The following is a 13,149-nucleotide window of genomic DNA, read 5'->3' on the forward strand; positions in this document are numbered from 1 at the left end:
TGTGTGTGTGTGTCTGGTATAGGTACCCCCAAGTATATTGATTTTGACTTGAGGCTCTGTAGAATTTACACCTCCATATTGATTTTTTCCCCCGAAATGCAGTAAATAAAAGTAGAAAAAGAAACTGCAACCGAGTCTTTTTTCTGTGATTTAACTGAACAGCCATCCTGGTAAAAAGAGCAAAAATGCGATAGTCCAACATCGAATGCTCATTACACCCATTTGAAGGAACAGATACATAAATAAAATGAACATGGTTTATCAGTTACTTTAGAAGCAGTCAATCAGACATGTTTAGTGGACTTGTTTGAGACATAAAACTAGTAAGTAAAGGTGCTTAAGACCTTTAATCAATCTTGGAAAAAGTATACTGTCTGGACAAAAGTATTTGGACATCTGATGGTTCACTGTGTCTTCTGAAATCAAAGTAATTAAAAAGTGTTTATCCTGAATTTGTTAAAGTAACTGTCTCTACTGTCCAGGGAAAGCTTTCTAATATTTAGGAGCATTGCTTTGAGGATTTGATTACATTCAGTAGCAAGAACATTAGGGAGGTCAGGCAGTTGGATGGTCACCATTCTACCGCATCCCTAACTTATCTCCAACTCCCTAACTTCCCCCCTAAAAAGTATTGGATGGAGCACCACCATCATTCCAGAGAAGACAGTACTACTGCTCCACAGCTCAATGCTGGGGGGGCTTTATACCCCTCAAGCCCACGTTTGTCATTAGTCATGGTACCAGTAGGTTCCATGACCATTGACAGTAGGTGTGTGTGTGTGTGTGTGTGTGTGTGTGTGTGTGTGTGTGTGTGTGTGTGCACATTCACACATCTATGTCAGTAGCTGAATGCATTCATTAGAAGGGGTGTCCACAAACATTTGGACATATAATGTATCACCTTTACACATCAGATATGAGCTGATCAACTCTTTAAAAGTGAAGTAAAAAAGAAAATGGTGCTAGATTTATGGAGTTGAGTAACACATTTCCTAGGATAAATGTTGAGCAAAGATGGGATTGTTGCAGGTTCTCAAGAAGAAGACTGGAAACAAGCTGAGTCATGCAGCACGGCTATCATTCAAGAATAATACCAAGAACCTTTTTAGAATTTATGAAGCAGAACTACTGTGAAATGCTGAGTACTGACATCGCTCAATACATTTTCTGCACTCTTATCTGGATTTCTTCTCAGAGAAACTGGACGCTGTCAGTGACAAGCATGGTGAGCGATTCAGTGCCAGAACAAAGCACTGGTTTTATATGTAACCATGGTTATGAGACTGTGGAAGACTGGCAGGGGTGGTACAAACACTGTGTCCCGCGAATGCAGGCAGGTTGAGGTTTTGTACCAACAAAGTCATGTGATACATAATGTCCAACCATTATATCAGCCTTCACCTGCATCACATCTTCTTTAGAACTTCTTTAGAACTGTTGCATAAGGGTTGAGGCAAAACTCGTTGTCTGGACAGGCAGAGATCAGGAAACAGGCAGGCAGGTATAACATGGGCGAATATATAATCCAAGTCACAGTACTAAGCAGAAGGTCAAAAGCAAAAGAAGCAAGGTCCCACAAACACGGCAAAGATTGGTAGAGGCACAGTGACTTCCAAAGAACATGCCAAACTGAGGTACTTAAGAGGAGCCCTAATCAGGTGAAGGGCAGAGCTTAGCACATTGAAGCACATGATCTGTGTATGAGCTCCCAACTGAGGAGACATTACAGATGTATAAACACTGCAGAAGCCTTGTATCAATAGGGGGTATAAAAAAAATACTGATAAAGAATCATAATATCACAATACTACATATATATATATATATATATATATATATATATATATATATATATATATATATATATATATATACTAAATATATGTATATCAAAGTATTGTGATATTATGATTTTCAAAATTGTCTCACCAATTTAGGTCACCAATTACCCAACCCGTACATATTCTCTCCCTTCACCTCATCACGTGCAACACCCCCGACACTAGAGAGGGCAAAACCAACACGCCCCCTCCGACACGTGCACAGCCAGCCCCACCTCTTTTTTGAACTGCCGCCGGTGCAACATCACCAGGAAACCAACGCTCCTGGAAGAAAGCATCGTATACCCGGCTGTGACGCACTGGCAAGCAGACGCCAGTGACCCCCAGCGCCGCAATAGTGTGATGTGGAGGATAGCTCCATCTACCCACCCCACAGAGAGCAAGGCCAATTTCGCTCTCTCTGGGCCACAGCTGCAATCAGCAATCCTCTGATCACAGTGACAGCGCCTTAGTCTGATGGACCACCCGGGGTATTGATACTGGTGGCATGCAGTTGTTCATTTTGTGCAGTGTTTAAACTCCAACCACTACATGGCAGTGTTGTACTCTGTCTGCAGAACCTCTGTTGGCATAAAAAGGTCAACTTTTATTTTAAAAATTTTGATTAAAAAAATTTTCAATATGTTGTCTTCCTGACAGTATCGCAATATATTAAGTGTTAACCCCTGAACTTTGATACATATTGTATTGCCAGGTTCTTGCCAATACACAGCCCTATTGCCAATAACACCACAAGTAATGTGTACATGAGACTCGCAGGCCAACGTTATTTATCTAAAAAAAAAAAATTTTCACAGTAAATTCTAATAAATGTGCAGGGTGATGCCCAGGTAGCCATTGTGCAAACCTCTTCAAGAGAAATCCCTCAAAGATTTTCCTGGGAAGTTGCACGCCTGCTGGCAAAATTGAATTCCAGAGGATCCAGCAGAGACTGGCCTACAGACTTGTAAGCATCCCTGGTGATTTCCACAACCCAGTGTGGCAGTCTCTGCTTTGACAAAGGGGGCTATGTCTGCTCCTATCACCAAATCAGATAAACAACCTATTAGACTGGCGAGAGACTGCAGTATCAGACAGGTAGAGTTGCAATGCCCGAACAGGCACAGTAATGAGTGTCGGATGCATCCGAGAAGGTAGGCCATATGATTGGCGGATTGACAAATTGGAAAGGCTGAACTTAAGGAATGAATACTGGTTTAGGCCATGAGCTCACACTACGACTCAGGGAGCCATCTTATGCAGGGGGGCTGATGAAGAGAGAGTGCAACTCACCAACTTTCTTTGCAGTGGTAATTGCCAGGAGGAAGGCTGTTTTTATGAAACAACCACTTTATGTTCCCACCACTGAAAACATGGAAGTGCAATATGAGCCCGATTCGGACAGGATTACATTTACATGACGCCCTTGGGTAGTTCTTTCTTTTATGGGTGTTTTTTTATTTTATTTTATTCTTGTCTTGGCCAGAATTTTTTTTTCCTCCTTCTCCTCTGAGAAAAGTCCAGGCAGAATTACATGCTTTTACTGAACTCACATTCCAAGATTCACTGGTAGTTATTAAACACTTTCCAAATCGTAAAAAAGAAAACTGAAAATTCTAATCTAATTGTTGTTGAAACTGTTTGTTGCTAAAACAAAGAACAAAATAATGTTGGTTAACACGTATTTAAAGATGCCCTACATAAAATGAACTGAGATACAACAAAACTCAAACACTCTTGTCTCTTCATTAAAATAAAAATGGAAAATGGGTTGGTATGTGAACCAGACCTTGTTACCCCAGCCTTTTCTCAGCCAGTGTCCATAGAAGAAGAAGCCAGCTCAAAATGGCATGAACAGGGACTCGCACTAGGCTAAAAGCTAATGCTTTCCAAGCTGCTTTTACCGTTTCTTCTATCCAACATCTGCCCCCTCGAAAAAAACTGGACTACCTCAGCTGACAACCAAACTGGAGCTAAACACACATCTGAAGGTAAAAAGCCAACCTGAGCACAGTCGAATGGGGGCTAAAAGCTAACATTGCTCTGACAGCGCACCACCAGTTGATTAATTACAGTGTTTTAGTTACAGTGTTAAAACAATACTATAATGTGTGGATTCTGTGCGCTTTCATTGATACTATAAACCAGCCAATACAAAGAAGGGGAAAATTCTGAGGTAAAATAACAGGGTTGTAAATAAGTCAATGTTGTTAAACAACATCTGGGTATTTTTCACCCCAACCAACACCACATATTTACAATATTTACAAGAAACAACATAAAATACTGATTGATTTTTGATTGATTTCTCCTTGATGTATAAAAAGTAAGTATGTGGCTTGGTTAGGGTGAAAAATGCTCAGATGTTGTTTAACAAGGATATTTACAACCCTGTTATTTTGCCTCAGAATATTACCCTCCTCATAGTATCTGGTAAATAGATTGTCTGGTTAATATATGTGGCATATATGCTTTACCATTAACATGTATTGCATTTGTACTGTGTTATTAGTGATTCGTTTTTCAGTGATGGACTGTTTGCTTCTACGTTGAAAAGAGTCTTGACACCACAACCTGTCCTGTCAAAAACTTTACTCCACCCAAATTCATCACTCGACAAAGGCAGTATTTGACCATGAAATTCTTCACAATAAGACTTCCAGAACAAAATCTTAATAAAATCAAAATATTTTATTATTCTACTTTCCTGGACCATCTTTATTTGACCATTCATCATGAACGTTCGTCACAATGCAAAGGACAACTAGCATTTCACTATGAGACTAAATGAACTAAGTGAATTGTTTGGTTATTGTTTGATGGACAGCTCTGTTCCGTGTGCACAGTCAACTAGAAGCATCTACCTAATTGAACAGTTCCCACAGTTCAGCCAATTGTCATCGTACAGCCAAATGAGATGGACTTACTAGGCCTAAATCCAATATTATGTGCAATCACTGTAAGACCTGTGAGACAAACCATTCAGCTGTTTAAATTCACACCAATGAGGCTGTTACAGGACATGTAAGCAGGATTATCCACACTTTTATGCTTCCCTTGCTTGCGGCCCCTCTCATTTACGCACTCCTTCTAGGAACGCCCTCTGCTTAATATCTGTCTCAGTTTATTCGTAATGAAACTGCTTCGAAAACCTGCTCACATTCCCTACATTGTCTTAATCGGGAGACTACAATCACACTACAATGTTTATGTGGTTTGGAAAAGGGTCAGCTGCACTGTGACTGGCATGCAAGGTGTACTCTCAATTAGAGCGTCTAGCCAAACATTACCAAATGGAGGAAATAGTCAGAGGTCTGTGGTCGTGTAGGAAGTCCATCAGGTCAATATTTATGAAGATGTAATGACAACATGGCCGCATCCTTCCCTGTTCAGCTGCAATCTTAATCTCTGCTGAGCAGACAGTTCCCTGGATTCCCATTGGTGAGGGCCGTTGTAATAGGATAGGTAAGGGATTACAGGTAAGACGCCCAAGACCTCCAGCTTTGGCCGAATCCAGTGTGTCTCACCCAAGCATGGACTCAGAGGTGCGAATGTACCACTCTCCATCACTGAGTGGGTATCTGATCTATCTTTAGCATCTCGACTGGGGGGATCACCACACCAAAGCTCGGACAGACCACCACATACGGATTAAGTGACCGGGACTAAAAACAAAAGAAAAAAAAGAACTGTTCGGGTGAAATCAATCTGACCCATATTATTCTGAGACGAAGAAGATTCGGTCTTGGATTTTGGATATCAAGAGCTGTGCTTTTCTTCTGGAGAGCTCTTCTTAAAATCTCACATTTTCAAACACCTCAAGAACTATTCGGAACCATCGCTGCCATAACAAGTGGTTCTTGTTCTGCAACAATTTCCATCCACCTCTCTAACCTTCAGGAACGATTTCAATTGTTTCGGTTGTTCCATTACCCCGGCAATCTTCTTCAGACCTGGACGTTCTTTTCCTTGTTCCTCGTGAACTTGTAACACTTCTCGGCTGTTAAAAATGGTGTGGGCTAAAATGAAGTTTCCCTTTGAGAAAAGGGTGAAGCTGGCTCAGGGGTTATGGCTTCTGTCCTGGCTGGCTACGTTAGGTGGAGCGATCACCTTCTGCCTTGGCTGTTTCCTGAAGACAGAACTACGCAGAAGGGCAGAGGTACTCAACACACCCATGTACCCCACTTGAAACACACTGTTTATCAGCTTTTATTTTATTTTATATTGAAGTGGAACCATGCTTTCTTGATGTGTATTGTATTAGAACAGTACACAGGGCGTACATTCAGGAACTACACTGAATGTTTGAAATCACTTTAAAATTATTTCTTGTGTTTACCTTTATTTAAACTTAAACATTTGGCATATTTCTATGCAGTTTTTTAAGTATTTTGTGGAAAATGATCATTAATATTCTGCCATTATCTATTTTTAATATATATTTACAGTATGTCTTGTCATTAAGTGAATACCACTATTGAAACAAGATACATTCTGTATACAAATTCATTAGAATGTCATGCTGGATTTTCAAAAATGGCTTTACATTAACTTCCTAACCAGTTTAACACACTGAATGCTAGATTTATTCTTTAGTATGCAGAAACCATTATGAATTATTTGGTAACCATTTTGTTTTAAACACATTTTGTGGTGTCCCACAGGGTTATGTTTTAGGGTTTATGAAACTGATGGTAACTGTGGCAGTAATGTACTTATAAGAGTGAAGAACTGAAGTATGGCCCTACGCACAGGGTCTAAGGGGTTAAACCATTTAATTACTTAACAATCATTAGCTCTACAGGTATCTTCAAAACAAGCCATTTTCATAAATTAACTTTATGTGAAAATAATTTATAGATATTGCTAATCTTGATTGAAAAATATGCAAATCTGTAATAAATTGCCCCCAAAGGATTCTAGAAAACATTTAGAAGTGACTGAAATATTTGGACCGGATTAACCTGGGTGAATATAAATATTACCTAAGCTGGTTAGAATAGGCTTAGGAAGCTGTCCTCTTCTATGAGTAGTCCAGTGGCCTGGATGGATCATAATCTAGGTCACAATAAAGAGTCTGTCTCATCCAGTACAACAACCCTGGAGGATTTGATTTGCCCCATTAAACTACTTTCCTTATGGATTGGTCACTATTAGCGCATTATTTAATATAACAACAAAATAAATAAATACAAATCCACATCTGTAGTTTATGGTTTTATAAGTTGTAAGAAACACTTCTAAAAAGGTTAAAAATTCTAACTTTAGAAAAAAAAACGAACCTTAATTGTTCATATAGTACAATACAATACGACAGTATTTTATTCCTCTGTAAATTTCTCTGAACTCACAACAGAATTCACAGTAATTTCATTACATAAACCCCACAAAAAAGTGCTGTGGGAAATAAATGGTGACCTTCACAAGCGTATCTTTGTATTTGAGTCTGACAATATGAATTTAGGATGTTATTATAAATGCAAACATGCAAAAAATGAGCAACCTCTAAAATAAAAAGAGAACTGAGTCAGAAGTGGCATGATGCTCAAAGCCTGAAAGGCTTTGTGGGAAGAGAATGCAAACCAGGCAGCAAGAAAGTTTACATTCATGCCGTCACTCACATATAAAAAGATATTCCAGCTAAACGCTGTAACATACAATAAGGCTATGTATATAAATAATTAAAAACACAATGGACATTCACTGAATAGGTTTGACAGGCCCTGAATAGGCCCTATAATGAAGCCGTTCTATTCACTTGCACACTAGCAATAGGCTATCAGGCATGCTTCCAGCTTCATAATAAACCCTAAATCTGTCCTTTAGGTAATGGACAACACTGAGATCTACATTGTGCCCAACACTCTGATCATAGCAGGGCTGGCTGCCATGGGCATCAACTACTTTGCTGGACGGATCTGCCAGGATGCCCTAGACGCTGGGCGCTTCCCACTATGGAAGACCTTCCTGAAGCCCTACTTCTGTGGCTCAATCTTCTTCACCACCGTCATGCTGGTTGGTGTTATCCTGAGTTACGTCATGAGCGGCACCCTGGAAGGCTCGCTGAAGATCGGCCTAAAGAATGGTATCCGCTTCTACAAGGACACAGACACCCCAGGCCGCTGCTTCCAGAAACAGACCATTGATCGTTTGCAGATGGAGTTCCAGTGCTGTGGCAACAACGACCACAGGGACTGGTTTGAGGTGCAGTGGATTAGCAACCGCTACCTGGACTTCAGTTCTAAGGAGGTTAAGGAGTAAGTGAGATTAAGAGATTAAGTTAAGTGAGCACAACGGACTGGTCGAATATTAAGACCAATATTAAATTGGTCTTGGTATACGACCAGCACTTAATGGTGTTGGCTACAAATGGCAGACACCTGTGTTCAGTGACACTATAAGACAGAACATTACCTTAAGAAAATAGCTTCAGGAGTTGAGTTCAGGTGAAACAGACTGTTTCTTATGGGTAAAGTAATAGCACACAAGCTGTGTTTAGAGCTGAGGTCTTGAGCTGGTCTTTACACCCAGGTTCCAGTTTGGCAATCACTAGTAGTTAACTGGACTGTTCATGTACTCGAGGCAACACTTATAACTGGGACAACTAATTATCAAGCCCTTCATGAATTGATGTGGGGGAAACTTGAGACTGTGCAGAACGTTGGTTCCTTACAACTGGAGTTGTTCTCACAACTATTCCAGTGGTCACAAAACCAGCTTCTGAGGACCTACCTTCCTGCAGAGTTCACCTACAACCCAAAGCTAACACACCACATTCAGGTACCAAGCATCAAACATTTATGCAGGCAGCAATTAGATGAGCAGGTGGGCACAACTGGTGGGAAGCAATACATCTACAGAAAGGTAGATCTCCAGGAGTTGGGTTAGTGACCAGTGCCGTATTCTTTTACATATATTAACTACCAGTGATTGAAATAACAGGACTGGAAATTCAGAAGGTACATATTGACCATTGCAGCCCATCTAAATCTACACAGTTGGGTAAGATTCAAACATTTAGCTCACTGAAACTGGATGGCAATCAGGATGGAAAGATGTGGGAGCATGTTGCGGTTTGCCAGTCTACCCATTTCCTTGTCTCCCCCAGCCGCATCAGGAGCAATGTGGATGGGCGTTACCTGGTGGATGGGGTCCCATTCAGCTGCTGTAACCCCAGTTCTCCAAGACCTTGCATCCAGTACAAACTCACCAACAACTCTGCTCACTACAACTATGAGTACCAAGCTGAGGATCTCAACATCTTCACTCATGGCTGCAGGGAGGCACTGCTCAACTACTACATGGGTCTGATGAACAGCTTCGGGGCTGTGGTGCTGTCCGTCTGTGTGCTTCAGGTATTAAACAGTAGAACAGAACAGAGATTTGTGCTAACTTGATTGATTTCTGTAGAGTTTGTCTCAGAAACAGTTTGAGCATCTGGGGAGTGAAGGGCCCCAGAAAACTGAAGAATCAATGGAAAAACAGATGCTGTAGTGAGTACTTACTGGGTGAGAAATGGACGGCCACAATTGTCAATTATGACCATGACTGTCCATTACTTAAGGCACCTTAAACCCCACAAATTAACTCCCACAAGAACATTCAGATACTTGCCAAGAAAGTGATTGATCTGATTTTTAATGACTTCCACCTCTCTTTCCTTCCATCACTTACCTACCTCTGTGATCGTTGAACCTCCACCCACCCTCACCCAACCTGATCTCCATCCCTTTACCCTTCCACCCCTTCATTGTTTTCCTGCAGTGCACTGTGCTGGCAAGCCTGAGGTACCTGCAGACCTCCATGGAGGCTGTGATTGGGCAGGAGAACACAGAGATTGAGACGGAGGGCTACCTGCTGGAGAAGAGCATCTCTGAGACCATCATGGAGTACCTGGACCCCGTGATGAAACTTCTACTGCTGAACCAGGTGGAAGATGGGCAGGTCAAGGCGGAGGAAGGGGTTGCAGGGACGTCAACCCCTGCTACCTAAACTATCCCAGAAATTTGACCAAATGATGAGATTGAAAAAAAAAGGTTCAAGATCTGAACAATATAATTGTTTCATACTTTTGTAAGTCTACTTTCATACCTAACTTTGTATCCTTCAGTACTGTACAGCGTACCTTACCCCTTCATTCCCCCCAAAACCAAAGAAATCTCCTTCCAACCATGTCTGCCATTACAAGCCATGGTACAAGAACCTCATAAGAATTCTTATGTCTGACCATCTATGATACAAATGCATATTAAGATGACTGACTATGGCCTAAAAAAACGATGGTCCTTAAAAGTTGATGTGATCTAAACAATTACAGGTACGTTGATACCTAATTTTGCATCCAGTACTGTACCTTCATTCCCTCAAAAAAAAAACAACAACTCTGCTTCAGAAAATTATTCTATGTAAATGTCAAACCAGGCCAGTTTCCTTAGTGCCGGTCATACAAAAATCACAATCACCTCTGATCATCTGTGACAGAGTGTGCATTATGATAACAGAATATGGCCCAAACAAACTGTGGCCACAAAGCTGTTCTGAGTGTGTTCGATTACTATGGTGTAGAAGCCTTGAGAGAATCGGGTTTCCAGGGAGTCTGCTGCGATGTCTGGCCAGCATTAGGCAATCAATGAGGCCCTTAATAATTAATCTGCAGCTGCAACAGGTTGAGGAGTCTCAAACTGCAGTCTTCCTGCTGCATTTTATTTTCCCAACCTGTGTCAGTGTCGAATCAACTGCATGGTGATTCGTCTGATTCCTCTCCTTCCGTTTTATGCAAAAAAAGAAATCCATTCATTCAAAAACTTTACTGTAAGTGTCTCATTTACTCTGTTGTTTATCAATAATTAATGAGAATACAGCTACATCACCAAGCAATTAATGACTGTCCAAATTTTGCTATGGATTTCGTAATTCTAAGACAAATGTTCATCCAAAAACAAACAAACGAAACAAACAGACCTATGAAATTCATGAAAACTCAAACCTGAAAGCATTACTGTTGTACATTATGCAAGAAGATAACAGCATTGTAAATGTATAAAGCTGGTGTAGTCAGACCCTGCTCAATGCTCTGCTAAGCATCAGAAAACATACTGCACTACAGAACTGCGGAAAAGTACGAGAGCCGGATTGAATAAAAAGTAACATTTTTAACTGCTTCGTTGTGTAGTGCAATTTTGTCTGCGAATAGATGTGCATTGAAATATCTCCCACTTGCCTCTGTCTTTTTCACTGCTGCCTTCAATAGTAAATTGTGCACTTACAACCAAACACCCACTCACCATCACATTCCCACACCAACACACATATACACAAACTAACTAGCTCACAGGCATAGCAACACATTTACTTTGGTTCTTTATCACATGCACAAGAACACACACACACAACCAAATAGGCATGACCCCTACACACACACACACACACACATACAGTCTCTCACCTCTCACATACAGCTGAATATCAGTTAGAGGCTAGAATAGGATTATAGAGATTGATGAATGGTGTCAGTAATACAGCGAGGGCCTGCATATCTATGCCCTCGTTTGTGACACCTTTTAAACTGACCCTAATCCAAGCTCTTAATACGCAAACTGCTGTCCAAGCACCTTCACTCTCACTACATCCGATTAGGCCTCTTCAGGTAAGTCAGCACATAAAGAGTGAGTATGGTTATAATATGGAACTGCTATCACAACCATGCTTATATAGACTATATAATATATAAACCAAATGAGTAAACATGTATTATAGGTTCTGTATATGTACAATACACATACAGGTACAGTACATTTATTTTAGGATCTAGAGTCTTTGTCTCTTAGCATTTTACTAAAGAAACATTGAAGAAGCCCTCTTTTTAAATTATTTGCTGACTATCTCACCTAGTGATATTATATACTAATATGCATCTGATATGTTATATGTAAATCCAATAATTCATGTAGCTAGTAGCCTTTGCAGTAATAACCTACAGAACAAAACTCACATTTGACATTGTATTCACAGAGCAGTTACCCATCATAATAATGCATAAAGTATATTTGTATTATTCATAAGTGTTCAAGTACTGACTAGAGTTGTCTTTGTATTATATTTATACTGGCTTTTATCATTGTTTTCTGAGGACAATTCTATTACAAGTATTTGTAACTAATTACATCAACTCAAAATACACCTAAAATACAGTGATCAGCCATAACATTAATACCACCTGCCTATTACTAGGACTAATAGGTCCACCTAGTGCCATCGAAACAGATCTAACCATTCGAGGCATGGACTCCATAAGACCTCTGAAGGTGTCCCGTAGTATCTGACACCAAGACATTAGCAGCAGATCCTTTAAGTCCTGTAAGTTAGCCTTAGTGAGCCTTAGGTGCCCATGACCCTGTCAACTGTCCCCATGAAACCTGCCTGATGTTTTGAGAATGCTCTGACCCTGTTTTTAACACATCACCTTCAAGAACTGACTGTTTACTTGCTGTCTAATGTATCCTGCCCCATTGACAGCTATTGCTATTGTTATGGCTGATCGGTGTCTACTTAAATATAATGTGGAAGGGGGTCTTCCATTTGATTTACATTTCTTTCTTATTTTCTTTTTGGGGGTTATGTCTAGTCAGATTTACAGACATATGCAGTTTTGTACACATAACTTAGTAGTAGATGAATTACTATTAGATCTGATCATTTATTTACCATTGCTCAACATGGTTTGTTTGGTAGGGACTTTCAGTTCTTTTGGTGTTATCCTTTAACCGAAGCACAGATGGTATATCAGTTTTGGATTGATATCAGCAGGCAGTGCTGGATTGGATGTTAGAGGGGGTAAAAAGAATGAATCCTGATTCAATCCTGTGACAAATCTGGTGTGGAACAGTACATACTCATACTCACACAGGGCGATTTGTCATATGCAGGTATCCTAAATATATATATATACAGCTATATATATAAGAAAAAATGAAGACACCACCCAACAGTATTAGTACCCTCTCCGTTTCTCTGGTTTTACTATTTATAGGAAATGTGTTTGGATAAATTTGTATTTCATAAACATTTGCTAAAATATTTGCTAAATATTTCTATTTCAAATAGAGCATTTAATTGCAGAAATGACAACTGCTTAAACTTAAATGCTTAAATAATGCATTAAATAATAAGAAATGATTATAATAATTCTAATGCAAATAAGCTATTATTCACATTTAAACAACACAGTTCTAATATTTGAACTTTAAGAGCATTCAAAAATCACTATAGTGAAATAACCTGGACTGCCAATCACAGCTTTCATGTTTTGGCAGGCTCTCCACTAGTCTTT

General features: G+C 39.9%; 1 protein-coding gene across 1 annotated transcript; it reads left to right on the forward strand.

The window, feature by feature from the left end:
* The first annotated feature begins 5,829 nt into the window (after window positions 1-5,829).
* On the forward strand, window positions 5,830-9,812 carry rom1a (retinal outer segment membrane protein 1a). Its single transcript, XM_072660378.1, has 4 exons — window positions 5,830-5,979; window positions 7,647-8,077; window positions 8,929-9,175; window positions 9,585-9,812. Exons 1-4 carry the CDS (start codon window positions 5,830-5,832, stop codon window positions 9,810-9,812), a joined length of 1,056 nt encoding a protein of 351 aa, XP_072516479.1.
* Window positions 9,813-13,149: the final 3,337 nt, after the last annotated feature.

This window comes from Salminus brasiliensis, chromosome 1 (genome assembly GCF_030463535.1).
Source record: "Salminus brasiliensis chromosome 1, fSalBra1.hap2, whole genome shotgun sequence".
NCBI lineage: Eukaryota > Metazoa > Chordata > Actinopteri > Characiformes > Bryconidae > Salminus > Salminus brasiliensis.

Coding starts and splice junctions, on each gene's coding strand:
- rom1a (XM_072660378.1), top strand. CDS start 5,830: ATGGTGTGGGCTAAAATGAAGTTTCCCTTTGAGAAAAGGGTGAAGCTG. Junction 8,078..8,928: donor AGTTCTAAGGAGGTTAAGGA/GTAAGTGAGATT, acceptor TGTCTCCCCCAG/CCGCATCAGGAGCAATGTGG. Junction 9,176..9,584: donor TGTCCGTCTGTGTGCTTCAG/GTATTAAACAGT, acceptor GTTTTCCTGCAG/TGCACTGTGCTGGCAAGCCT.